The sequence below is a fragment of the Chanos chanos genome, chromosome 1 (assembly GCF_902362185.1).
Source record: "Chanos chanos chromosome 1, fChaCha1.1, whole genome shotgun sequence".
In the NCBI taxonomy this organism is placed as follows: domain Eukaryota; kingdom Metazoa; phylum Chordata; class Actinopteri; order Gonorynchiformes; family Chanidae; genus Chanos; species Chanos chanos.
The window spans coordinates 18,321,442-18,347,151 of record NC_044495.1 but is presented as its reverse complement, the minus strand read 5'-3'; the positions used below and the strand labels follow the sequence as shown (position 1 = coordinate 18,347,151).

The 25,710-nt window shown below is 44.5% G+C and overlaps 1 protein-coding gene across 1 annotated transcript in view; it reads left to right on the top strand.

Moving 5' to 3' along the window:
* The window catches only part of lrp6 (low density lipoprotein receptor-related protein 6), a 39,784-nt gene extending 19,518 nt beyond the window's left edge, over nucleotides 1-20,266 (top strand). The window contains 20 exon segments of the mRNA XM_030783565.1: nucleotides 74-208; nucleotides 1,792-2,188; nucleotides 3,537-3,708; nucleotides 7,155-7,232; nucleotides 7,234-7,372; nucleotides 7,899-8,188; nucleotides 9,596-9,822; nucleotides 10,376-10,560; nucleotides 11,544-11,870; nucleotides 13,011-13,213; nucleotides 13,407-13,618; nucleotides 14,252-14,442; nucleotides 16,153-16,362; nucleotides 16,816-16,941; nucleotides 17,436-17,672; nucleotides 17,977-18,087; nucleotides 18,205-18,435; nucleotides 18,731-18,867; nucleotides 19,307-19,404; nucleotides 19,886-20,266. Of these exon segments, the coding sequence (XP_030639425.1) occupies nucleotides 74-208; nucleotides 1,792-2,188; nucleotides 3,537-3,708; nucleotides 7,155-7,232; nucleotides 7,234-7,372; nucleotides 7,899-8,188; nucleotides 9,596-9,822; nucleotides 10,376-10,560; nucleotides 11,544-11,870; nucleotides 13,011-13,213; nucleotides 13,407-13,618; nucleotides 14,252-14,442; nucleotides 16,153-16,362; nucleotides 16,816-16,941; nucleotides 17,436-17,672; nucleotides 17,977-18,087; nucleotides 18,205-18,435; nucleotides 18,731-18,867; nucleotides 19,307-19,404; nucleotides 19,886-20,186 (4,007 nt within the window). The 3' untranslated portion in view covers nucleotides 20,187-20,266.
* Nucleotides 20,267-25,710: the final 5,444 nt, after the last annotated feature.

The window sequence follows — 25,710 nt, the reverse complement described above, 5'->3', positions numbered from 1 at the left end:
CCTTCAGCGCACCTCAGTCTGAGAACTGAACCTGGCAGGTGTGATATGTATGTGCTGGTTTTCTGTGTTGCAGTTGTGCCTAGCCCTTGCTCCCTGAAGAATGGTGGCTGCTCCCATCTGTGCCTGTTGTCTCCAGTCAAGCCCTACTACCAGTGTGCCTGTCCAACCGGCGTCCAGCTGCTGGAGGATGAGAAGACCTGCCGAGACGGTGAGAGAACTCTTCCTCACACACCAACAGACAAGTTGTGCTTGGCATTGAAAGTCCTTCACAGGAAAAAAAATCTTGCAATCATAAATATTTGCTGAGTGCCTTCAGGGAAGGATAAAACATCTGAATGAAGATTTGTGTCAAATGTGTGACCGTATTTTGTTTTGACACTATCTACACTAAAGATAATTGTTTGCTCAGAGTTTTGAAAAACGTCACGTGTAATGGATCATCCTTGTGGCAATGAAAAAAAAAAAAAAATTACACTGTAAATTGAAATTTTGGATTTTTTTTTTGCGGATGTATTGCACCGTAGAGGAACTGCAACTCAGGCTTGTCTGTCTTAATTTCCCATGCTCGCTCTCTTTCTCTCTGTTTCTGCTTTTTTCACCTCATGTTGCTCGTGTGCTCTGAGCAGCTGAAGGTTCTGTGAGCTGACCTGTGGTCACCATAGCAACGCAGCTCATTGAAGAAGCTGTGAGATTCACTGCCTGGGCTATTCCTCTCTTCTGCTTTCTCTCTTTCTCTCCCTCTGTCTCTCTCTCTCTCTCCTCCCTCCCTTTCTCGTCATTTTTATTTTTCTGCTTCATTTCCCCTAGTCAACAGAGTGAGGCAGGAGAGAAGGCCAACAGGCTTTTGTTGGGAATGGGATCACATGGTCCCCCCACAGACAATACCCCCTTTCACTGCCCGGCTTTAACTATTTCAGAGAGCTCTGTGTTGTGCACTCTTGGGGCCTCCCCTCTCCAAATGATGTGTCACTGATGGTCCGTGTGGGTGAGATATGGGTACAGGGTGACCCACCAGCCTGATGAGAGGGATCCTGGTATTGTCTGGTCAACCAGAGTGTTCGTCATCTTTTGCATGGTAGCGGGAACAATCGAGGGCTCCCCACCCCCTTTCCACCTACCTTACCAGATAATGCCAAGCAGGATTTGAATGTCTTTGGTAGAAAGCCGCTAATTTGTAAATCTCTTTGTGTGTCTTTGTCACACTCTGACCCTCACCCTCTACCCCCCCCCCCCCCCCCACACACACCCCCTGTTTCTGTACAGCCCGATCTACACATGACATGCCCACACATTCAGGGGCTCCCGAATGGGGGCTCACTCCATAGAGCAGAAATGCTGAGTTGAAAAGGATTTCTTGCCTCCCGATTTTACGTTACAGCCCCAATCAGAACATAAGACTTCTTGATGCAAAGAGTGTTTTTAATGTGTTTTGATAGGACCATGGCTTGAAGTTGAAGTCTGTGGGCAGTTTTAGCAAAGATTGTACAACCAGATGCACACACATTCCTTTGAAATAGAGAGAAAGTATTGATAGTTTAGGTTATAGGACCACACAAATTATTGCCCTTTGTGAAAACAGTGTTGTCTAATTTTACAACTCTCCCATTAGATGAAGACTGATTGTTAGCAGATGAACTTGGATAAAATCTAGAAGACATTGTTTTTGGAAAGCTGAAGTTGTACTCTGAAATTAGAGCTTATGTCCGTAATCACGAGAGCATTGTCAAGTGAGTCAAGCGTAGCTAAACTGCTCTATCTGACATATATGGCTCTTTTGCCTTCTCATGCCAGGTGCCACACAGCTGCTCCTCCTTGCCCGCCGTACAGACCTCCGCCGGATATCTCTGGACACCCCAGATTTCACTGACATTGTCCTCCAGGCCGAAGACATCCGCCACGCCATCGCCATCGACTACGACCCAGTGGAGGGCTACATCTACTGGACTGACGACGAGGTGCGAGCCATCCGTCGCTCTTACCTGGACGGGAGTTCTGCCCAGTTTGTGGTCACCTCGCAGGTCAACCATCCCGACGGCATCGCCGTGGACTGGATCGCTCGTAACCTCTACTGGACTGATACGGGGACAGATCGTATCGAAGTGACCAGACTCAATGGCACTATGCGCAAGATCCTGATTTCCGAAGACCTGGATGAGCCCAGAGCTATTGTACTGGACCCAGTAGCTGGGTGAGTTTTAGACATTCTTTTTAGAGTTTTAGACATTCTTTTTGAGTCCTTTTGTGACATAGTCATAGACAGATGCTATGTACAAACCTCAGTGCAAGTTCATTTGTATAGGGCTTTTTAAACAGACTTTGTCAGACTGCACATTTATACAGTCCTGGGCCTTTGACCCAGAGCGTTGAAGGCAAAGGTAACAGTGATGAGGAAAAGTCCTTTTTGCTGAAATGGGAAGAAGGATTAAGACTTGAAGGTGGGGGCCTGTCCCTCTCTTGCTGGCACCCGGCTGTTTGAGTTTGGTTTTAGAGTAGTAGGTCTTAGAGAGTGAGGGAAATAACTGTTATTTTAGGGCAATTATTTGTGTCAGTGCAGAGACACTGAGAAAGAGAGACTCTATCGGTGGTTTGTCAACAGGAGTGAAGTCAGCATAGAGATGAGGAGGGTTCTTACAGTTTTCCATGTTGAACCTATACGCACTTAAATCACAAATACCATCTTGAAAATCTGAAATAATTGTCCCTGTCCACAGTTTTAATCAGTCCTCACCATTAATCCGTTTTATGGCTTTTTTTCTAGACTTACTTGACAGTCCGCTGGCAAAAAAGTATTTTAACAAGTTTTAAAGGGAAAGCAGTTGCCACAACTTAAGCTGCCAGAGCACAGCTTAATGTCACACAAATGTTGTTTGGGAAGTGAAGTCATCACACTTGAACTGTTGGCTCTGAGTCCAACCCAACTTATGCAGGGGCAGTGGTTGACACGGCTCTTGAGTACAGTTCAGGATCCGTCAATACCTGAGGGTTAGACAGATTTCTTCTGCTGTAGAAGTGTGCTACCTGCTGAAGGGTGTGCTGCAGCTGTGCCTGTGAGCTGCCCTCGCAGGACTCGGCCCGTGTAGACGGCTGATGACATCATTGCTAAGCCATGGTCTTCATGTTCCCGCGGTGTCCGCTGGGAAGCCTTTATGGGATGACATCATAGCTCAGCTGCAATGTGTTCTCTGTGTAGTTGGTGCCTTCACCCTTTGGCACATGGAGTGAGCCTGGCACATTGACTTGGCATTGATGAGATCTGAGGGAACTGACAGAGCGCAGTGTTGAGAGAGACACGTACAGACAGGGCATTATAAATGATCTGAGATGCTTAAACGGATGAACTTGTATAAGTCTTAGCTTTCTCCCCAACCGGGCACTTAACATCCTGTTAGCATAAAGAGTCTTAAAGTTTGAACATGCTTTCTTGGATGTTGTATGTGTTCTTCCAAAGTGTCTTTTAAAAGTGGTTTTCTAACTTTCTCCATGGATGAATCGGACATATTTTAATCTCTCTGTTCCTTCCATTGCTGTCATTGTAGGTACATGTACTGGACCGACTGGGGGGACGTTCCAAAGATCGAGCGAGCTGCGCTGGACGGAACAGAGCGTGTGGTGATGGTGAACACCTCCCTGGGCTGGCCCAATGGCCTCGCACTGGACTATTCAGAGAGGAAGATCTACTGGGGTGATGCCAAAACAGACAAGATCGAGGTAAGCTAAGATTGTGTGTTTTTTAGTCTTGGGACCTGTGGCTTTTATCTGCCAAATGTTTCCTCCTGTTGACTCTGCGTTGGATGCGCTACGCACGGCTGTAGGCTGTTAGTGCTGTGTCACCTTTCGACAAATTGGGCACCAGTGGCATGTATTGCCATCAAAATACAGAAACGTTACTGCGTCACAGACGACGCTGCTTTGACAAAATATCCATTTAATTTTCCTCAAATCTGGACCTCGAGTGGCGAAATCTACCTCATCCCGCTGGCCCCGCAGCAAAACCACGATTTGCAAATCCTGATTATTCACCATTTCCTGGTAATATGTGTAGGATCTGTCTCCTTCCTCCTCCTCCTCCTCCTCCTCCTCCTCCTCCTCCCCCTCCTCCTCCTCCTCCCTGTTTAACCCGCTGCTGCTTTGGCATGTTTGATTAGGCAGAGCGCTGGGGGGGGGGGGGGGGGGGGGGGGGGTGTCAGGCTGTGTTGATAATCCTGACAGATAATGGCTAGCTGTGCCGTGGGGGGTCTTTTGTGGTAGGTCCTATCTGGCAGCTTGCAGCAGGCCGGCACCATGCTGGGCAGCCCGCCGGCGGCTTTGTCACCACGCTGCCATCACACAGGGCCAGAGCTAGGAACTGGCAGCTTCCCTCCTTCTCTCTCTTTCTCTCCCTCTCACCCACTCACTGGCTTTATCCTGTGCCTCTGACAAGCCTTAACATGCGGCTCTTTTCAGGTGTGCTGAGTGTGCTTCCACTTACTCATAATGAAATTGTAGTTTCAGTGTAATCCTGATGTAGCTCCTTGAATGGTGATGTATGGGAAAGACATCAAGGAACGATGATGTCTGAAGCTGTAGAGTCGTCACAGGTTTGTCTGTGGTTTTTGAAAGCCACTGTTGTTCCTTACAGGTTGTTGGTCTTTAGTCTTTTGATATTTGTTAGATTTTCTGTTATCGCTTCTGAATGTAAATTGAGTTGGTTTTCTGTAACCTTGGAATGATTTGCAGAAAAACAGTGAAGTCTCTTTGAATTTGAGACCGCATCTTTTGCCCCAGCTCTGAAATGTGCTTATAGTAATACATCTTTAAAAATGCTGTGTTGACATCGCAGAACACAGTGTGAAAGGCTCCGTCTCTGTCTTACATATGCCAGTCTAAACAAGGCCGCGATTAGTTTCAGTTTGAATGCGTCAATCCGTACCATTTAATTTTCCTCAAATTTGGGCCTCGAGTGGTGAAATCTACCTCATCTTTCTGGTACCACATCAAAAATGCCTTTTGCTTGGAAACCTGATCGTTAGAGTTCGGCACTTTTAGAGGCGTTGACAGTTAAGCCACGAACCAAAATGGAGTGTTACAAACTGTCAGTGTTGTGCCCAGATGGAAGGTGTGCTTTAAATCTCCACATTAAACTTCATGGTGTATGCCATGGCTTCTCTTCAAAGGGTTCTCCATCTTACTGATGGAAAGAAACCTTTTTGAATAAAAGCTCTAAACTGACACATTTTTGGCCTCCAATCAGCAGAGGACCGCTTTTGTTTTCTGTGTGTTGTCATAGATCTCTTTGGGACAAATTTTTCCACACCTGCCCCCGGACCCTGTGAGGTTCCTCTCGGTTGAGGGGTGATAATTGGGGGAGTGGTACAGAGAGTGTCCCGGGTTTGATCGCTCAGGCAGTGTTTTGTGGCTGCAGCCCACATCTGGTTCCGATTGCGGCCTCCACTCCAGCTGCGGTCAGCACTGTTTAGAATAGCCTCAGAATCTGAAACCCATACCGCAGTGTGGTCACAACTCCCAAACCAGTGGAGACCTTTTGGCTGAGGCCATCTTACTGAGGATGGAAACTTCATTTTGTGCGTGTGTGCGTGCGTGCGTGCGTGTGTGTGTTTGTGTGTGTGTGTGCGTGCGCGCGTGTGTGTGTAGAAAAACGAGAAGTGGAGAGAGGATGATACGTGTAAACTGCTGCAGTCAGTTTTAGCTGTTGTGTATCGCTTTGGACTCTCGTCCGAAGTACGTCAGTCAAGCTGATGGACTCAGGAGGATTTCCTAATTGCTTTGATTTGTGATCGTCATTTTGGCTTGTTGTTTTCTGATTCACTTAACACGCAGCTTACCTTTCAACGCATGTCTTACCATTACCACATTTCAATCTAAACAGTAGTACTTGGAATGTCCCTGCTTAAGTGTATATGTATAGTTAGGCAGCATACAGTGAGGAGAGAAGTGAAAGGATTGAGTGAAAAATGAGCAGCAGAGCCTGTGGAATGAGAGGAAGTTTGAGTGTAGTGTTTCTGAGGTCTGGGCTTCTGGCCGTGATACAGAAAAGTAGAGAGCGGAAGAGAGGTTCTCTGGAGCAGAAGGCATTGCTCTTCAGCTGCATTAGGATATTAAAAAGTACTCAGTTTTGATCTTGAAAGCATTTTCTTTCATTTTGTTTGCATTTCATGGGGGTTATAGAATGCCGGCCCAATGTGTTTTTGTTTTTTTGTTTTTCCCCCTCAACATTTATATGTGCAGATGCCCCTAGAAAATATTCATAAATTTGTTTAAAAAAAAAAGTTGTCATTTGTAGATTTTATTCATAAGTAAAATATGTCATTTAATCCTTTGATCAGTGAGTATCCTGCTTGCACTGATCTTTTGTGTGTAAAAGACAACATCAGATTTGCACAGTAACAAAGCAAATTACAGGACCCAAAAAGAGTTTTGTGTTTGACGATGATGGCCAGGAATAAACAAAAAAAAACTTATCAGAGGGTCGATGATGAACAGCACCCCTCTGAGCACACACGCACGCACGCACACACACACACACACACGCACACGCACGCACACACACACACGCACACACACACACACGCACACACACGCACACAAATACAACTGGAGATGTGGATTGTTAGAGCTGCTCTGTATGTGGAGGAGAGGCAATGTGGCGACCATATGGGCTCTTGTTTGTTTTCTCTGCCTGCTGGTTCTTGTTAATGGTGGTAGAGCTGCTTTGGCTGTTTTGCCATGGCTCTCTGGTCCTGCTCAAACCTCCCATCCCCACAACCATTTGGAAATGCAATTAGTGTGATCTGTGCCGCTGGAGTCGCCCAAGTCAAATCAGTCTGATCCTCTGTCCCAATGAAAAGTATTGATCAGTGAAAAGCGCTCAGACAGCCGTTAGATGCTAATGAAAATGCCATGCTCAAAACGGTCTGCCCTGATGATTCATCACCCATCACAGCAGCCCATTTGCATTAAAAGCCTGGCCTTCAAAGACAAGCCATTCAAGGTACATTAGGAGAACTCTGTGATTAGTGTAGTGTTCCTGCAGCTGGCAGAGAATGCCATGGAGCTTATTGAGCTGACGCACATGGGCACAGGGAACAATGTTTTTGGTAAATTAGGACTCGATCAACTCTCTCTTATGCTTATTTTGTCATTATCTCCTCTCTCAGGTAATGGATATGGATGGAACAGGCCGTCGAATCCTGGTTGAAGACAAGCTGCCGCATATCTTTGGTTTTACCTTACTAGGGAGACTACATCTACTGGACAGACTGGCAGCGGAGGAGCATTGAACGAGTGCACAAGCGCACGGCCGAGCGGGAGATCATCATCGACCAGCTGCCCGACCTCATGGGACTCAAGGCCACCTACGTACATGAGACGTTTGGTAAGAGGAATGACAAACACACGAGATTAGCCCATCAGAAAGCGAATGAGCTCATATTGTCTCTGACAAGTTCTTGTTATGATTGTCTCTGATAAGTTCTGGATATGAACTACTTGTCAAGTTATTGCAAGGGGCATGATTAATTTTCCTCTTCTTACACGTATGCGACACCTTTCGGAGCATGCCGTTCCGAATGCAAAGTATAGTATGTCTGGAGGTTCATTTTATTAGAACGAGGTCGAGAATTGCAGAGATGTTGAAATCAGCTACTACCAAGTAACTCTTAGATGAGAAGCCTTGAATCCTTACCCAGCCAGTGAACTGTATGTGTGTGATAACTAAGGCTGAAACAGAAACATGCCTGTGGACAGCATAAGCAAGACACAGTGGGGGAAATGGGAATAACTCTGTTAATAATTGAACACTTCACCTCAGCTGTTGAAGGCTGTATCCAGACTGTTGTTGCCCCCCGCCCCTGCCTCAACTGAGCACGCTGGTGAATGTCTCCTTTCTCTCCTCCACTAAGGTACTAACCCCTGTGCTGAAAACAACGGAGGCTGCAGCCACCTCTGCTTGTACAAGCCGCAGGGCGTGGCCTGCGCCTGCCCAATTGGACTGGAGCTCATCTCTGACATGAGCACCTGCATCGTGCCCGAGGCCTTCCTGCTCTTCTCCAGACACACAGACATACGACGCATCTCCCTGGAAACCAATAACAACAACGTAGCCATCCCACTCACAGGTGTTAAGGAGGCATCAGCGCTGGACTTTGACGTCACTGACAATCGCATCTACTGGACAGACATCACTCTGAAGGTAAGACAGAGAGAAGAGAAGGTGGGGGATTGGATGAATACATTGACTTTCTCTCTCTGAGAGATACACACACACACACACACACACACACACACACACACACTAGCCCACCCACTCCTCTTGGCTAGCTGGCTCTTTGCCCGAAGCTCTGCTCAATAATGGGCTCCCTGGAGACGCCAGCTTGGAAATAATTGATGGCGGATTTTTTTCCCTCTCTCTCCCCCATTTCTCTGCCTCCTCTCCATCCCTCTTTATGCAAGGCATGGACTGAAAGCCATCGCTGTTGTTTTTAGCTATTTTTAGCATCCCTTTTTTTTGCAATGCACCTTTGCAAAGTAGATGCAAATTGATTTCTGAATAGGAGGTTGACTGATTGTTTTATTCCGTGTGAGTCTGTGCACTTTGCATTGCTCACTGCTGGGGTACAGACCGTCCATCGTTCTGCTACTCTGAGCTGGTTCATAGCGATGAATTGTCATGCAAATAAAATGTTTTTGACTCTCTCTTTTTTTTTTTTAAATCTGCGGCCTTGGTAGTGCTGTTCAGACTCCACTGCTGATCTCTCCTAGTTAAAATGCCAATGAGCACTTTCGTTTTTGCTTCCATTTCATTTCCACTTCTCTCCCTACGACTCCTGTCTGTCTGGAGAGGAACAGAATGTTCCAGAGGGTAGTGTCGGTGGGAGGTAGTGTTTTAGAGCTATACGGGAGCCAATATGTCTTAGCATGTATAAATAATTTAAAAAGAAGCAGATCTACCTTCCTCTTCTCAGCTCACTGCCGAAAAGAGCTACAAGTTTACAGCCCTTCGCTCTTTTGCTACTTCAACCCCCCCCCCCCCCCCCCCAATTTCACCTCGAGAGAAACACGGCTCCTCATGTTGCACTCGCTGATGATGTGTGTTTGGGAAATATCTAAAAGGAGCACAAACTGCCTTATTTTGTTACATTGCTGCTGTATTCAGTTGACTAGGTGTAAAGCAAGAGTCTGTTTGTGTCTGCAAACTGTCTGTTATCAATAGTGTGCGTGTGTGTTTGAGCATGCGCACGCACATGTACGTGCGTTTGTGTGCGTGCGTGCGCGTGTGTGCATAACCTTGTTTTGGGGTCTTGCAGCTGCTGCAGGGGCCCATTGTCAAGGATTTTTTCACTCCTCTAACAAGGTGTCTGGGGCTTTGTGTGTATGCCGGTGCAAACTGATATAGAAATCTATTCCTTTTTCAGTTAATAAGCTGTGCTTTAAACTAGGGGGTAAAATCGATTAAATTTGCGCATGCAGTTTCCTACTCAGTGAAAGAAACTCTGCAACCTGTAAGAAACAGATGGTAATTGTGGGTTAGAGAAGGAGTAGAGTAATGTCTAATAAATAGCTTTAGGTAATGGACCTCCTTTTCTGATTCATTTCACAGACCATTAGTCGAGCATTCATGAACGGCAGCGCTTTGGAACACGTGGTGGAGTTTGGCCTAGACTACCCAGAAGGCATGGCGGTGGACTGGCTGGGCAAGAACTTGTATTGGGCTGACACAGGCACCAACCGCATCGAAGTGGCCAAACTGGATGGACAGCACCGCCAGGTTCTAGTGTGGAAGGACTTGGACAGCCCACGTGCCCTGGCATTGGATCCAGCTGAAGGGTAAAGCTGAAAGAGACAGGGCATGAGAGGTTTAGAACTTGTTTATGGTACTGTATGGATCAATAGCAACTGTACATGAATGGGTGGTTTAGTATTTTGGCAGAATATCTAGCTCTAGACTTGAATTTTTCACAGTAGCTCTTTTGTTCATGATATAATTTATGTTCCGATTACTGTTGTACGGGTAATTACTTCCAGTCATCGGCTGCTTAATGTGTTTCTGAAATCCAGTTTCATCACTGTGTTCAACAAAGCCCGAGCCGCCTCAGGTTGTGATCCAATAGCAGCCATTGATTTAGTAGCTGTATTTGGCCAGTTTTAAGTTCTCCTCAGGACTGCTCCAGTCTGACGTTTTCCTCTGCACGTCTGCGTGAATGATTTTTGAGGTTTAAATGGCAGTTGGATAGCAGCGTGTAGCGTGGCAGTTAGACAGCAGCCTTTGAATTTTCAGCACAGTTATGTTTGAGTATAAATCCAAGATATCAGGTTGAATAGTCAGTTCAGTATCTCACTGTGTCTGGTTTTTTTTTTCATTTGTATTTGTTCTCCTCAGCTTCATGTACTGGACAGAGTGGGGCGGCAGACCCAAAATTGACCGAGCCGCCATGGACGGCACGGGTCGCATTACTCTGGTACCCAACGTGGGCCGTGCGAACGGGCTCACCATCGACTACGCCGAGCGCCGTCTCTACTGGACTGACCTGGACACCACACTCATCGAGTCTTCCAACATGCTTGGTGAGTGGCTCATCCAAATAAAACTTTAGTTTCACAATAACTGTTACAACAGACAGCACCACGCAGCAGCTTCACTAGCTATGATTCATTTTGTCAGGAGATGATGTAATGGCCCTCGAAATATAGGAGACTATTTGTGATCACTTTTGGGTTTATGTCTTAATTTTACTTATTTTTGTATCATGCACATTTAAGCTTCATTGTAGCTGTAATTTAAAAATAAAACCAAAACCAAAAATGAACAGGTAATGATGCTACATTATTTTATACGCACGGTTCTTTTCCGTCATGTGTCGTACATTTGTAATCGTAAGTGCTTAGTTTAGCTATCAGCTTACACAAACACAGTATGTTCCCTGTTAGCTTGTCATGCCTGTGCCGCCATTCTGTTCAGATGGTGGGTGGAGACTAGGCGACTTCAAAAGGGTGTTAAAGGCCCAGCCGAAACAAAAGCTGTTTGCACTAATGTGGTCTGAGTTTAATCTTGGAACAAACTCTTAGAACCTATATGTTCAAAGCAAAGTGGTGTTCTGTCAGATTCACTCATGGCGTCAGTAATGAAATGAAGCTTGCCTAACCATAGTCTTGCTGAATTACATTATATCATGTGATGCTAAATAGCATTATTAGTGCATGCACAGTGTTACTAGATGATGTCACTGTATAGTCAGAGATTTTCTGGATTCGAGATTTGCTGTTCTCAGACTTAAGACCTTTGTGCAAAGAGTTTGAAATGTTTGAAAGGAGGTTTCTGTGTACAAACCTGAAGATAGTACAGCTCGCATCTTAACAGTATTCCTATTCCTACTATTCCTTAATAGTATTCCATCCAGATTCCATATTTGTGAAAGTGCCTCATATCTAGTGTTTATGATTAGACCTTTCTCATGGCTGGCAGTTTCCACTTTGAATGAAGTTTTTCTTTTTTTGTATTTCGGTTTGTCTGTGGCCTCTGACATGCATTGTCTGCTGTTTCTGTGAAGGGCTGGAGAGGGAGGTGATTGCTGACGACTTGCCCCACCCCTTTGGCTTGACTCAGTTTCAAGACTACATCTATTGGACCGACTGGAGCCAGCGCAGTATTGAAAGGGCCAACAAAACCAGTGGGCAGAACCGGACAATCATCCAGGGCCACCTGGACTATGTGATGGACATCTTGGTGTACCACTCATCGCGTCAGGGAGGCTGGAACGCATGCGCTTCAACCAATGGCCACTGCTCACACCTGTGCTTGGCCGTGCCTGTCAGCAGCTTCGTTTGTGGGTGTCCCGCCCACTTTTCTCTCAACTACGACAACAAGACATGCAGTGGTAATGATGCCTTTCTTTGTCATATGGCATCTTTCTGTACATGTGTAGGTGTAATTAGTACTTCTTGCTTGATGTTAAGACAGATGGGTGAAGGGAAAGTAATGACCTGATGTGGAAGGGACAGGTGCTCAGTTCTTGGGTACCTTTCCCTAGAACCCCTTTCTGTTAGGCCATGACAGTCAGTAAAAATAGTTGTATTGCTGATATCTAGCCTCGCAGGTATTATAAATACTTATTGGAGACCCATTAAGCCACAGGACAGATGGAATAGCAGAAAGCGTGAAAGTGAGGACAAGGATTGGCATTCCGTTCTCGTATGTTTAAATGTAAAACTACAGCCTCAGCAAGACTTGTAGCTGCAGTGTGTCAGAGTGTGCTCCAGTATAGCCTGAGGCCCTTGTTGGGTTGACTGGGCTTGGAGCAGGCAGCCCTTTCCTGGAGATGGAGAGCAGTTGTTCCTGCAAGTATGAGAATGAGCAGCAGGGTATTTTCTTTTTAAAGCTCTTGTGGTTCGTCAGGCCCTTGCCAAGTTGGCAGACGCTGGAAAACCTAAGCCCAGTTTAAGTCCTTTTCTCTCTTTCTCTCTTTCTCTCTCTCTCTCTCTCTCTCTCTCTCTCTCTCTCTCTCTCTCTCTCTCCCTCTTTGTGTTTGACATAGTAAAAACACTTTTTATAAGCTCTGAGAGGCTCCCGTGGGGGAAAAGACTGCTAGCGTGCTGTACATTCAGTAGTGCTTGTGCATGTCTTTATGGTATTTGCCACTACGGTGACTGATAAGTCGTTCAGCTCGTGCTTTTGGGTCCTCGTAGAGGGAGACTGAGGTCAGCCGAGGAACACTGTGACAGCTGGATCCCGAAGCCAGGAAAAACGCTGTTATATTGTCAAATGGAGTAACATGCAAATGAAATATGCTCGTACCACAATCAGAGTTGCTCCTTATTTTTGCCGCTCGCAAAAGAAAAAAAAAAAAACGAGACAAGCGGCCGTCTTCGCGCCGATTTAAATTGACACCACAGGGCCGACGAGGGCCTGCCCAGAAATGCATTCTGTGTGACCTCTGCACCACTGTGACCCGCTTGACTCTTACAGTGATCTCATATCCATACGCACTTTTTTTTTTTTTCTCTCCCTCTTCCCTCAGCCCCGACATCCTTCCTGCTCTTCAGCCAGAAGACGGCCATTAACCGCATGGTGATTGACGAACAGCAGAGCCCGGACATCATCCTGCCCATCCATAACCTACGCAATGTGCGCGCCATCGATTACGACCCTCTGGACAAGCAGCTCTACTGGATCGACTCCAAACAAAACGTCATCCGTCGTGCTCAGGAGGACGGCAATCAGGTATTGGGGACGCATATATGTGTAACGCAGTTACCAGTAAACAGTTACAGAAAAAAATGTATTATTTAAAATCACCTCACTAGTCTGAAGTTTTTTTTTTTTTTGTTTGCTTGTTTTTTTTAAAGCCATCTCCTGGAGTTTCATCGCAGACAATGAGTAACACCGAAACCTTTTTTTTTTTGTTTTCTTCCAGAGTATGACAGTGGTGTCCAGTTCCGCGGGGGCGCCGGGCCTGGGTCTACAGCCCTTTGACCTCAGCATTGACATCTACAGCCGCTTCATTTACTGGACCAGCGAAGTCACCAACGTCATCAACGTCACCCGGCTGGATGGCACACGGGTGGGCGTGGTGCTCCATGGAGAGCATGACAAACCCCGTGCCATCGTGGTCAACCCAGAGAGAGGGTGAGTCGCCCCAGGGTGTTTGAAACGCTGCTGTTGAAGACAACCACATCTTTATGTACTGTCAGAAAGCTATATCCATTCTGCTATTCATCTGAAGTTGATAAGCACTGTTTTGAAGAACAGTTTAATGCCCAGGGATCTCAGTCATTTCTCTGATTTTTTTTCTTTTTTGGCATTTTTACTCACTCTGCCATTCAGCTATATTTAGACATATAGGCTTTGTCGGTCTCACAGCCTTGCCTTTGGTTAACAATGCCGAACATCTTTTCTTCAAGTGAACTGAAGGACTAAACTGATTTTTTTTTTTTCCTTTCCCTTCGTTCCGCTGAGCGAATATCTTTAGATCATGATGTGGTCTTCCACAATAAAGTGTACTGGTCTCATAGATCTCTAAGAGGAGATGTTTACAGGAAAACATAATTGGATACATCCCAAATGGAACAAAAATAACAATACTGTGCACCGGCCTTAACTTCAACAGGAAGATGTGTCGCTTTTACTGTATTTTGAGAAAATACATTTTTAAAAAATTTCTTTTCACTTGGGAGTAAATGGTTGTGTGGTGATTGTCAAGACACAGACCAAGCTTGCATGGATTTGTATACCGGTCTTAACACCCATCTCTCTCTGCAGGTACATGTACTTCACCAACCTGCAAGACCGTTCACCCAAGATTGAGCGAGCAGCTCTTGACGGTACAGAGAGAGAGGTGCTGTTCTTTAGTGGTCTGGGCAAACCTGTTGCTCTGGCAGTCGACAATGAAGTGGGCAAGCTTTTCTGGGTGGACTCAGACCTGCGGCGCATAGAGAGCAGTGACCTATCAGGTGAGACCGTGTGGGCTATCCCGATGTCTTATTGGTGAAAGCTTTTTACAACTAGATTTTAAAACCAGTGCTCCTGGTAAGGATTCAGGTTGTTGAGGGTCCATCACAAAGCTCAAAAAATGTCTTCACCTGGATGTTATGGACCCATTCATCACAGCCCAGTTCCGTTTGACATACGCTCCCTCCACTTTATTATGATCTGTCTGAAGATCTGAACTCAGCTGTAGAATGATAGTACCTTTTTTTGTTTACATGCCTCAACATCATCCAAACCGCTCAGAGCAATGAAAGGTTCACTTTGTCTTTAACTTCTGAACCTGTCACCTTACCTTAGTCTCTATCACACAGTCAACTCTCATGGGGAATGCACTCATTTCCACAGCACTCACACGGTCATTGTTCGCCTGCTGCTTGAGAGCAGTAGCCCAAAGTTAAGGCGGGCATGATGTGGGAGCCAGGCCTGTCTTTGAGGACATGGAGGAGAGCGTGGTGCTTTTGATAGGACTTGGCCCTCTGCCCCACATTCAATACATTCCCAGCATGCTCCAGTGCCCCTCGCCGGCCTAGAGGAATGCTAACCAGCTGAGGCAGTGCTTGGCAATCAGGATAGATTATAGCAATGCTAATAGAGATGGGTGGGCTTAAAGCAAACAGGGACAAATTGCACTCGCAGAGAGCCTTTGCAAACAGAGAAGCTTTTTAACCCCTTACTGATGGAATGGGGTTTTTCTTTGGGGGGGGGGGGGGGGGGGGTTGGATTTTAAGGACACGGAAGAGTGGTCACACAGATAAATGTAGAATGCTCTGTTGTGCCAAAGTGAAATGAGGGGAGAGGGTTTTGGAGGTTTGGCAACAAAATGCCATGGCAATTGTGCCTGACATTAATGCTTTTATTTCTCTCACTTTAGAACATGAAGTACAGTCAAAGTTCATGGGTTCAGTAGGACATTATTTAAAACAAACAAAAATTGCATAGTTGCAGTTTTACTATAGGTCAGTCAAATGCTGTGATGCTGTTTTTACACATGATTTTAATACCTTTCTTCAGTCCCCTCTCTTACTTAAGGTTGTGTTAGGGTGATATTATTGAAGAGATGGTAGAGGTTCAGAGGAGAAAAGAAAGTCAAGTGACTGAATTGATTTTCCTGAATTGAGTCTCTGTAAGCTCCTTTCTCTTTACCCAAGCTGAGCCAGACCTGTTTGTTTTTAGTGTTCATCTGTTTCAGTGGTCAAATTGTTGGGTTTGCTGCAAAAGAACAGAAGGGGGAAAAAATGAACAGGCTTCATTTAAAGGTTTTAGTCCAGTTCTTAGCCTGGTGTGTGAGTAAGAATAAAAAATCCACTTGTAGCATGCAGTGAATTTCAGCTGCTACATTAAAGCTGACCTTTTTTTGGGTCTGGCCCTCAACGCGGCACATTTAAGTCATTACTCTCATCACGCAAAAATGATTTCCCTTCTCCTGTAACACATTAGGATGTTACGCAAATACTCACCGTTGCCAAAACTATAAATCCTCTCTCCTCACAAAAGCTCAACTCCTTCCCCAAATATATCCTTTCCCTCAGCCTCTGTTCAATGCTCCGCTTGTCCCAAACTGCCCCCCCCCCCCACCCCTCGCTCCAGAGCGTACGATCCTCTCCCTTCCCTCAGTTCCTCAATTTTCCCTTTTCTTCCCCCCTCTTCCCCACTCCTCGCGTTTCTCTGATCAGGGGCCAATCGGATCGTGATCGAGGACTCCAACATCCTGCAGCCCGTTGGGTTGACGGTGTTCGGGAATCACCTGTACTGGATTGATCGGCAGCAGCAGATGATTGAGCGCATTGATAAGACCACGCGTGAAGGCCGGACTAAGATCCAGGCACGCATTGCCTCGCTCAGTGACATCCATGCCGTCCATGAGCTGGACCTGTGGGAATACAGTGAGTACCAGCACTTTGTCACCAACACAGCTGTCGGGGCACTTTTGGCTTCCAGTCATATGCCGCCACTTTCATGTGCTCTGTATGTGAATCTTTGGAAACCCGAAGAGGCCGCGTTATGCTGGACCGGTTAGGGAGAGTGCTGGAGTAATTTGTTATTGTAAAAAGATGTTTTGGGGTTTGAAAAGGTTCTTTAAGGCGAAAAATTTCTTTTAAACAAAAGATCTGGCAAGACACCCTCCCACCCCCACATACACACACGCAGATACACACGCACAAAGTTCGTAAATAAAAATTGCAAACAGTGTTCTTTTTTTTTTTTTTTTTCTTTCCTTTTTTTTTTTTTTTTAGGCTTTCTTTCCACATTGGTTACCTTTCAGAGGAAAATCACAGATTGTGAGTCCTCCCCTTTTTCACTGATGGTAATGGTTTTTTGTCGCTGTCCTCCTCTAGGTAAACACCCATGTACATCAGATAACGGTGGCTGCTCACACATCTGCATCGTAAAGGGTGACGGTACCACTCGCTGCTCTTGCCCTGTCCACTTGGTGCTGCTGCAGGATGAGCTCTCCTGTGGAGGTAAAGTCAGCCCCCCTTATGTCTGAATTACAGCCTTACTTCTGGAGGTTACTTCACCACCAAGAAACCAAAACCACTGAAATAACCATTGACCACAAAGGCCTCTCCTGGCTGGTTGCCATGTGAGAACCCCTGTCCCCTACAGATACTGATGGTCTTTTTCTGAGTCCTCAAACTTTTGGGACAAACCAGGTCCATATATTTCTTGCAGTTGCTGTTTGCCTCCACCTGGTTTTGTTGTATCTGCTGATGACACAAGGATGTTGTGCTGTCCTGCCTTATTGTTCCATTTCACTGATTGTCTGTAGCCTGCAGTCACCCACACCTGATGCTGTGGATCTTAGCCGCTCTTACAAGACGTGGGTCTGGTTAGAGACGTAGACTATGAATGTTAGACAGCCAAGCCTGTCTTGTTGACTCCTGTATCTCTCACGTTAAATGGCAGTGGCCGTTTTTTTTTTCACGGCCTGCACTTTTGCTCTCCCCCCTTGCAGAGCCCCCCACCTGTTCTCCTGAGCAGTTCTCCTGTACCTCGGGCGAAGTGGACTGCATCCCGCAGGCGTGGCGCTGCGATGGCTACCCCGAGTGTGACGACCAAAGCGACGAACAGGACTGTCCCGTCTGTTCTGAGAGCGAATTCCAGTGTGACAGTCGGCAGTGTGTGGACATCTCACTGCGCTGCAACGGAGAGATCAACTGCCAGGACCGCTCTGATGAAAACAAGTGTGAAGGTGCGGACATGTTACATACAGATCCGTTTTTGTTGTTGTTGTTGTTGTTTTTTTTTTTAGAGGCGAAGCACCTCATGAACCTCTCATGTAACTCATTCACCACCAGGAGAAATGTGCTTTGTGTCAGTGACCCTGGGTGGTCCTTGTTTACTGTAGATATACAGAGACACAGGGCATTACTCACTGTAGATAAGTACAGATTACTTGGGCTCCCAGACGAAAACAGCTCTGCCATGTTCTGCTGGTGGGCGTGACTTCTGTGGGCGCAGACTGATATCTTTTTCCCCCTCTATGCCTCGAGCAGTTCGGTGCCCTCCTGACCAATTCAGTTGCACTAACGGCCAGTGCATCGGTAAACATAAGAAGTGTGATCACAACATGGACTGCACTGACAACTCAGATGAGATCGGCTGCTGTGAGTTTGCTTCTTATGCCGATTTGCCTTTTATCGGTCATGACTTAAGAGTGATGCAGAGTGTGAATGTCAGCCTGATATGCTGTCTTCATTTCTGTTTTCATCATTTCTCCTCAGACCCCACAGAAGAACCCTCACCCTCTTCCGCCAACACCATTATCTACATCGTGCTTGCAGTCATGGCGCTGTTTGTGGTTGGCGCCCTCTACTTTGTGTGTCAGCGTGTGCTGTGCCCACAGATGAAAGATGATGGCGAGACCATGACCAATGACTTTGTTGTTCATGGCCCTTCCTCTGTCCCTCTGGGTTACGTCCCCCACCCCAGCTCCCTGTCCGGGTCACTGCCAGGTAATGGACAACACTTCCTACTGGGCAGTATGGCATTTTTTTGTGTGTGTGTGTGTGTTTTCTTTAAAATCAGCTTTTCTCAAGTGGATATGTAGTGGAACATATTGCGCTTTGTATATTGTTAATGGTCTAGTGATTAAATGCGTAATGGTCATGTATAGGAGCAATCATATTACTTGTTAATTACGAAGGAAATGACTAACTAGCCAAAGCAGAAAAGAACTTGCGGATAGGCCTCTCTTTCTCCTGTATCCTTTGGACCTGCCTAACACTCCTGTCTGTGTGTTTTCTACAGGCATGTCACGAGGGAAGTCTGTGATTGGCTCACTGAGCATCATGGGTGGCAGCAGTGGGCCTCCATACGACCGCGCCCACGTGACAGGCGCCTCATCCAGCAGCTCATCCAGCACTAAGGGCACTTACTTCCCTCCAGTAAGTTTACCCTGCCACAGCTACCACACCACCACAGCATCTGAACCATGACACATCAGTACACCTCTGCCCTGCACCATGACTCAGACCCATCAGAGGGCCCATCTTAATGAAGCGCTTTTGTTGTTCCACCTATTTGAACGTTTCATATGTTCTTTTTACAAGGGCCGCTGAATGTTCTGATACCATTGTTTTGTCTTTTATGTAACAATGGTTTTCTTGAACACTATTTTATGAAATTTCGCCCTCTCTTAAAAAGAAGTTGTTGGTCTTGCGAGCGTGTGAAACGATTAACAGTGCCCAGCAACAAGTTTAATAGCAGCTGTAAAGAAAAACTGTTTTAAAATGTTGCCATATGAAATAAAAAGAGGCTTTTGGGAACAGTGGTGTGCAAGAGCTCAATCTCTCTCTCTATCTCTCTCTCTCTCTCCTCTCTCAGATCTTGAATCCTCCCCCGTCTCCTGCCACAGTGCGATCTCAGTACACCATGGAGTTTGGTTATTCGTCCAACAGTCCCTCCACACATCGATCATACAGGTACCTCAGGGCACCATCCTGGGCCCCCCTGGTTGTAAGGTTCTAGCTGTGAGAGCAGCCTTTTAGTGGGCATGGTTGGCTTCCCCACTCTCTAACTCTCCTTAGCAGGTTACTGAGCCTAGTTTTGTTTGCACTGTTCTTCCACTAGTAGATGAGTACAAAAAACCATTATGGAAACTGTTGTGTGTGCTACTTCCAGTAAAGAAGTATTACTGGTCTGGGAATGTTACCAGACCAATGGATTGCAGTCAGTTGTTATTCACTTTGGAAACATTCCTGCAGCATATGCAAACACTTAAAAAGCTTCTGTTTTGTACACAAGAAGTACCATTTCAAAGTTCCTGACATCTTTGGTTCAGCTCTTATTGTGCATTTTGTAATAGTACAACTTAGGTTGCTTAAAGCCTCAAATGTTTTAGAGGCTGAAAGAAAGACATAATTAACTCTTCTTTCTCCCCCCCCACCCCCGCCCCTCCTGCAGCTACAGGCCATACAGCTATCGCCACTTTGCACCTCCGACAACCCCATGCAGCACTGACGTATGTGACAGCGACTACACCCCAGGGCGCCGGGCCCCACACACCTCCGCTGCTGCCACTAAGGGCTACACCAGCGACCTCAACTACGACTCTGAGCCCTTCCCCCCTCCACCCACCCCACGCAGCCAGTACCTGTCAGCCGAGGAGAACTGCGAAAGTTGCCCGCCCTCCCCTTACACAGAGCGCAGCTATTCGCACCATCTCTACCCGCCCCCCCCTTCACCCTGTACAGACTCCTCCTGAGCCCTGCCAGACTCACAGATGTGCCATGCCCTCCCTTCACCCACCCAGCTGTAAATAGCAATTGTCCATATTGTGACTTTTAAAAGAAAAAAAAAAGAAAGAAAGAAAAGAAAGAAAGAAAGGAAAAAAAAAAGCAGAAACGAGAAACTATTGAGCAGAAGGAGGCTCTTTTGTACAGAACAATAAATATTGGAAAAAGAAATACAGGCCGGCATGCAAAGAGCTGGAGGACACTTGTACATTAAAAAAAAAAAAGCATATTTATATATTTTCTATACAGCGTTTATTGGTAATGCCATAGAGCTTTGTATTAAGAGAAATTTGTACATTTTTTTAAAGAAAAATTTTATAAAAAATCAACACAAACATTGCGTTGCCTTAAATCCAGGAGATAAGAATCAAACTACCTTCTTACAAGGCTCAAGGACAAAGAAGCACATGGAAGAGTAGTATGGCTCATTTGCTTTCCAATGCCAAATAATTTAGAATCATGTCATTTCGGTCCACACAGATAGGTGAGAGGAGTGCATGTGGGAAAGAGAAGAGCGCCCCCTGGTGGCTCTTCACTTGTCATACATTGTGCTTCTCTGCACCCCAGGCAGCCATTTTGTTAGGAGCTAAGTAGTGAACCCACAACCACCCCCACCCACTGTGCATACCTGTAGCTCACTGACGTTCAGAAAGGACAACGGTACTATCATTAAAGCATTCTTTTAAATAGTCATTTCTGAAAGATTTCCTTAGACTGGCCGTTTAAACTGGAATACATTGGTGCACTGGATAAGCCCCTGTAACAGAAGATTAATCAGAAGCAATAACATTGGGGAAGTTATGGTAATCTAATTCTGGCAGCACCATCCTAAATGGTTCCTTTACCTTAAGTTTGTTAGCTGAGAGTGATGCTTATATAGTTTGGAGTACACTACCAACTGTCATTACATAAGGGAAGCATCTGATTTTGGCTAAAGGCAGGACGCCATTCCTCGGCCGGAGTAACGGGAGCAGAGGACACAGTTGTGCTCCATGGTAGAGGAAGTGGGCGGAACCAACACGGTCATCTCGTGGACGCAAGCCACAGCATTCTTGAGCAATCAACCAAAATTTTTTTGTTTCATCTCTCAAAGTTGTGTGTTTTGTTTTGTTTTGTTTTGGGTTTTTTTTTTTTCCTTAATTATGCCTGACTGCAACTGTGGAATGCACCCACCTGGTTTGGATGAGATCCTGCGTAAGTCCCATCTCTGGGTGCTTTACTCACAGCCCTACTTACATTTCCCACTTTTTCCTTTTCACCTGTTGAGGAACATGCATAACCAAGGAGAAGATCTTGTGCCTGACTAGTTTTTTAAAAGTGGTTCTAATCATATTTTTTTTAATATCAGTGCCCACAGAATTTTACATATTTTTGTGCCACACATTGTATAGATACCATATTTATAAGCTATAAAGAAGATCATTGTAAGTCTTGTCATGATATCCTTGCGGTGCTGGTTTTTTTTTTTTGTTTTTTGTTGTTTGTTTTTTGTTTTTCTTTCCACGACCACTCTCGGCATATGCCTCGTTCTATTTTTCTATAAAGGTTCAGTTTGAAAGGATGACGACAATCTGAGACACACAGTTCAAACTAAGGAACATAACCATGTGTCCCTGGTCCATTGTCATAAATTTGTTTCTCACAGTGGAGAGACTTCTGTGCCATATTTGGACGGCCTGAAACGTAGTGTCTCCAACATATTTCTCCACTTGTGTGGTCTCGACGTGGAAAACACAGTGGTCTGTTTTAGTTAAGACATTAAAACTTGGCAGCCAGTGGGTAATTGTAAGCCTAGAAACTTGGTGTGAGTTCTCTTTTTCTTGACTATTTGCTGTAAACACCTTCTCTGTGGTTCTGTAGTAGGTCTGGGCTTTTTGGGCCATTCTCTCTTTTATTCATTATAGGAACTGATTTTTCAAAATTTTCCATTTCACAGATGATCTGGAAGACCTCAGTTTGCTTTCCATTTGATCTGGTCAGAAATGTGTACCTTTTGATGTTGGTACTTGTCATGTTTCCAGATCCCTCGACCTGTCCTCGGTTAAGGGAAATACACCAGCAAGTATATTCTACTGTAATCCTCATATCTTACACTTCTTCTCTTTGGCTTCTTGAATTTCAGTCATTTACATATACCTCAGAAGTTTTTGTTTGTTTGTTTGTTTGTTTTTGTTTTTTGTGGGAGGGGTGGTTCTTATAGGAGATGTTTGCAACAGACAAGGTTGTCTGTCTGTGATAACAGTAGACAATCAGAACTGTCCCGCGTTGGGAACTGCTCCAATCTGGAATCCTGTATGACTGTAGAAAACTAGGCTTTCTCTCTGTACACAATATGAAGGAGCATCGTCTGCAGAGGTGGCTTGTCTAATGGAAGACATACTGTTTATTCTCTACTCTCACAGGGAACTCAGTCCTCAAATTTGGAGATGTGAAATGGATTTTCATGGTTTTGGAGGTCAAATGATTCATACTTTTTGAAAAGAACCAAAAATCTATCATCTCTAGGATTATTTGATCTCTTTTCTAAAAATCTCATTATCACAAAGCTGCCTTTTTTTCTCTTTGCAGAACTTCACACCATGTTAACAGAATTTTCATTAGCAATGAATCAAGAGTAGCTCGTAGTACAATCATTGCTGTGTAGGTGTACAGCTCTGTCCAAATCTCCCCTACGTTCCTAATGTCCCTTTAAAATGTCTCTGCTGAAAGGGCTCCTGGGTATCCGTGAGCGTCACTGGTCCCCATGGCCACAGTCTGATCAAACCAGCATTTTTGGGTAATGTTCTCATTCTCTTAACTGCACTTTACAGTACTTCTGCATAGTCATTGGTACGACAAAAATCCCTAATCCCAATGTAGAGGTGTGTCTGTTCTTTTAGTGTATGTGTGCATTTAAGCAAAATTATTTCAAGAATTTATCTTTAAGTGCTGCCAACCTAACTTTTGGATGTATGTAGCAAAACGTCATAAGAATATAAAAGGGGCTACCAAAGGTATGAAACACTTTCAGGATTTCTTTTTTGTTTTTTTGATGCATGGTTTGGTAGAAAAGTGACAACCTCAGCAGGGTTCTCCTCTGTTTGATTCCCATGATCAAGTTGTTTTTTGTTTTGTTTTGTTTTTTTGGCTTGTTTTTTTGTTTTGTTTTGTTTTTTACTGGCCATCATTTGTGAGAGAGTCATGAAACCGCTTAAAAAGGATGAGAAAGCTTATTGTGGAGGTGATTAAGTATGGCTGAAGAGCATGTTAATTGTAAACGCTGATGATGGGATTGTTATGGATTACTTGTAAAAAGCACTTTTGGCTCCATAAATTTTGGAGGACTGAGATAAAGAGAGGGGAAGACTGGAAGGTCTATTGTAAATGTAATTTTTTTTTTTTTTCATTCATCTGTTTTTGATACCATGGTGCTTCGCAAGGATGTATTCAAGGTGACCAACATTTGGTTAGTCATATTCATTTTATTTCCACCAACTATACTTTTTTTGTACATTGATCACTTTACTTGTAAAACATTGTATAAAACGGATATGTACAGCCCATTCAATAACTACTATAAGCTGTTGTAACAAATGAAATGTTGATTTTTTTAATAAAATTGAGTGAACTTTTACCTTGAACTTTGGTGTTATGTCACTTCGTCACAGCAAAGATGACACTTGACTCAATTTTGTCCACTTTGTGTGGTATGGCAGAAATTAGACTAATGTAAAGGATTTATGAGAAATGGTAATATGATGAAAAAAATTCACAATTTTGCTCATGTTTTAAAATCATGTTACCTCACATCATGTATCTAACATGTACCATACTATAATCTATACCAAATGACTAGTGAAATCATGTTTTTTGGAACTTATTCCTCATTCTTTAAACAAGCTGAACATGTAATTGGTGCCAGCTAGATGCCAAGTGTCAGTGTGTTGCAGCTGTCTGTTCATCACCTTCAGTTTTCCTCCCAGCTTTGATTAGTGCCTGTTACATACTCCTGCCATGAAACAGAGGGCTTTGTTTATTTTTATATTGCATTTCTTTAGGGTAAGTCATTGTTCACTGACCTTTTGTCTATTGGAGCTGTCTTGTGTGGGGTTTCTTTTCAGTCCTATGTATCTGACAATGCAGTGCCATCTCTGAGGAGAATGGACTTTGCCTGTAAATGCAGAATACTTCTCTATATGTTTGCAATATTGTATTGGTACCTGTACAGTACAAATTCATTTGCATTAATGCTTGTTTACAAAGACACCCCCCTCAACCCCCCTGCATTTTCCAATATTTAAACGTATGGTGAACTCTACCTCAAGATGTTACATTGTTTTACATCGATGGTTTTTGTCGAAGTTGCTGAAATTTGGTGTGTACAGTTTTCACTTGAAATTCACTGGGAAGATGTTAATAGCCACATTCTCGCTGAAACACCTGAGCATCAGAACATTCATAAAGTTAATACCTGAGATTTCCCGGTCCAGACAATGATCTGAAAACAAACAGTTCAAACACATGAGATACTGAAGGTTTAGTTGTATACTGCTAATCAGAACATAGTAGTTACTGAGCCCTGCTACATAATCCCTCTGAGGACAAAAGAGGTGGGGAGGAAAGAACAGTATCATTGTGGGTCTGGTTTGGGGGACAGGTTAAAGGTCTGATTAACAAATACACTTATGTCCATGAGATGGCGCTGTAGGTGCAGCCACTCTGAGCAGCCCATGATTGTAGTCTGTTATCATTTTGTGTTAATGGCCTTTCAGATGTCACAGGAATTTAATGGCCCACTGTAGTTATATCAGTAGCGTCACTTACAGGCTGCACAGTATTAACTCTCTTAAACACAAACTGGGCACCGGATGTTTGTTCAAAAGCAGAATATGTTTCAGATTAAATTTATATTACATATCAGGAATTTTGCATAAAATCATATAACCAGGTAGCAATAAAATAAGTTCATATGTCCTTACCACCTTTATTTGGTACCAAATAATTTTCCGTTTTACTATAGATTTGAGGTGATTTTCAGAGAGAACCGTGTGAATGACACACGAGTTGTGCAGGTGATTAAATAACTGGTAGAGGTTAACAGACTGTCTCATAGAGAGAGTACCATCCTTACCTACCAACAACCAACATTATACAAGTGACAAAACTAAAAACTGATTCTTTGATTTGATTCAGCTTTGAATGCAGACCAAACTGAAAACCACATGACTGGTAATATAACACTGAAAATCATTAATACCACAGAATTCAGTGCGAAATGGCATCTACAGGGGCAAGCTATTCATAAGAGGTAAAAAAAAAAACGTGTCTTGCACTGAAACTGATGAGTAGAAAAGTCTTCTTCTGAGTCATATCTGTGTTGAACATTGTTTTACATTACTGAGGAAGGACACTGGGGAAAGTAATGCATGTGTTAAATGTCAGGGTGTTGTCCTCTTTCAGTATTTGCTCCTCTGTGTACATTACTATATTAATCCTTCTGGTTAGTGTTAACGG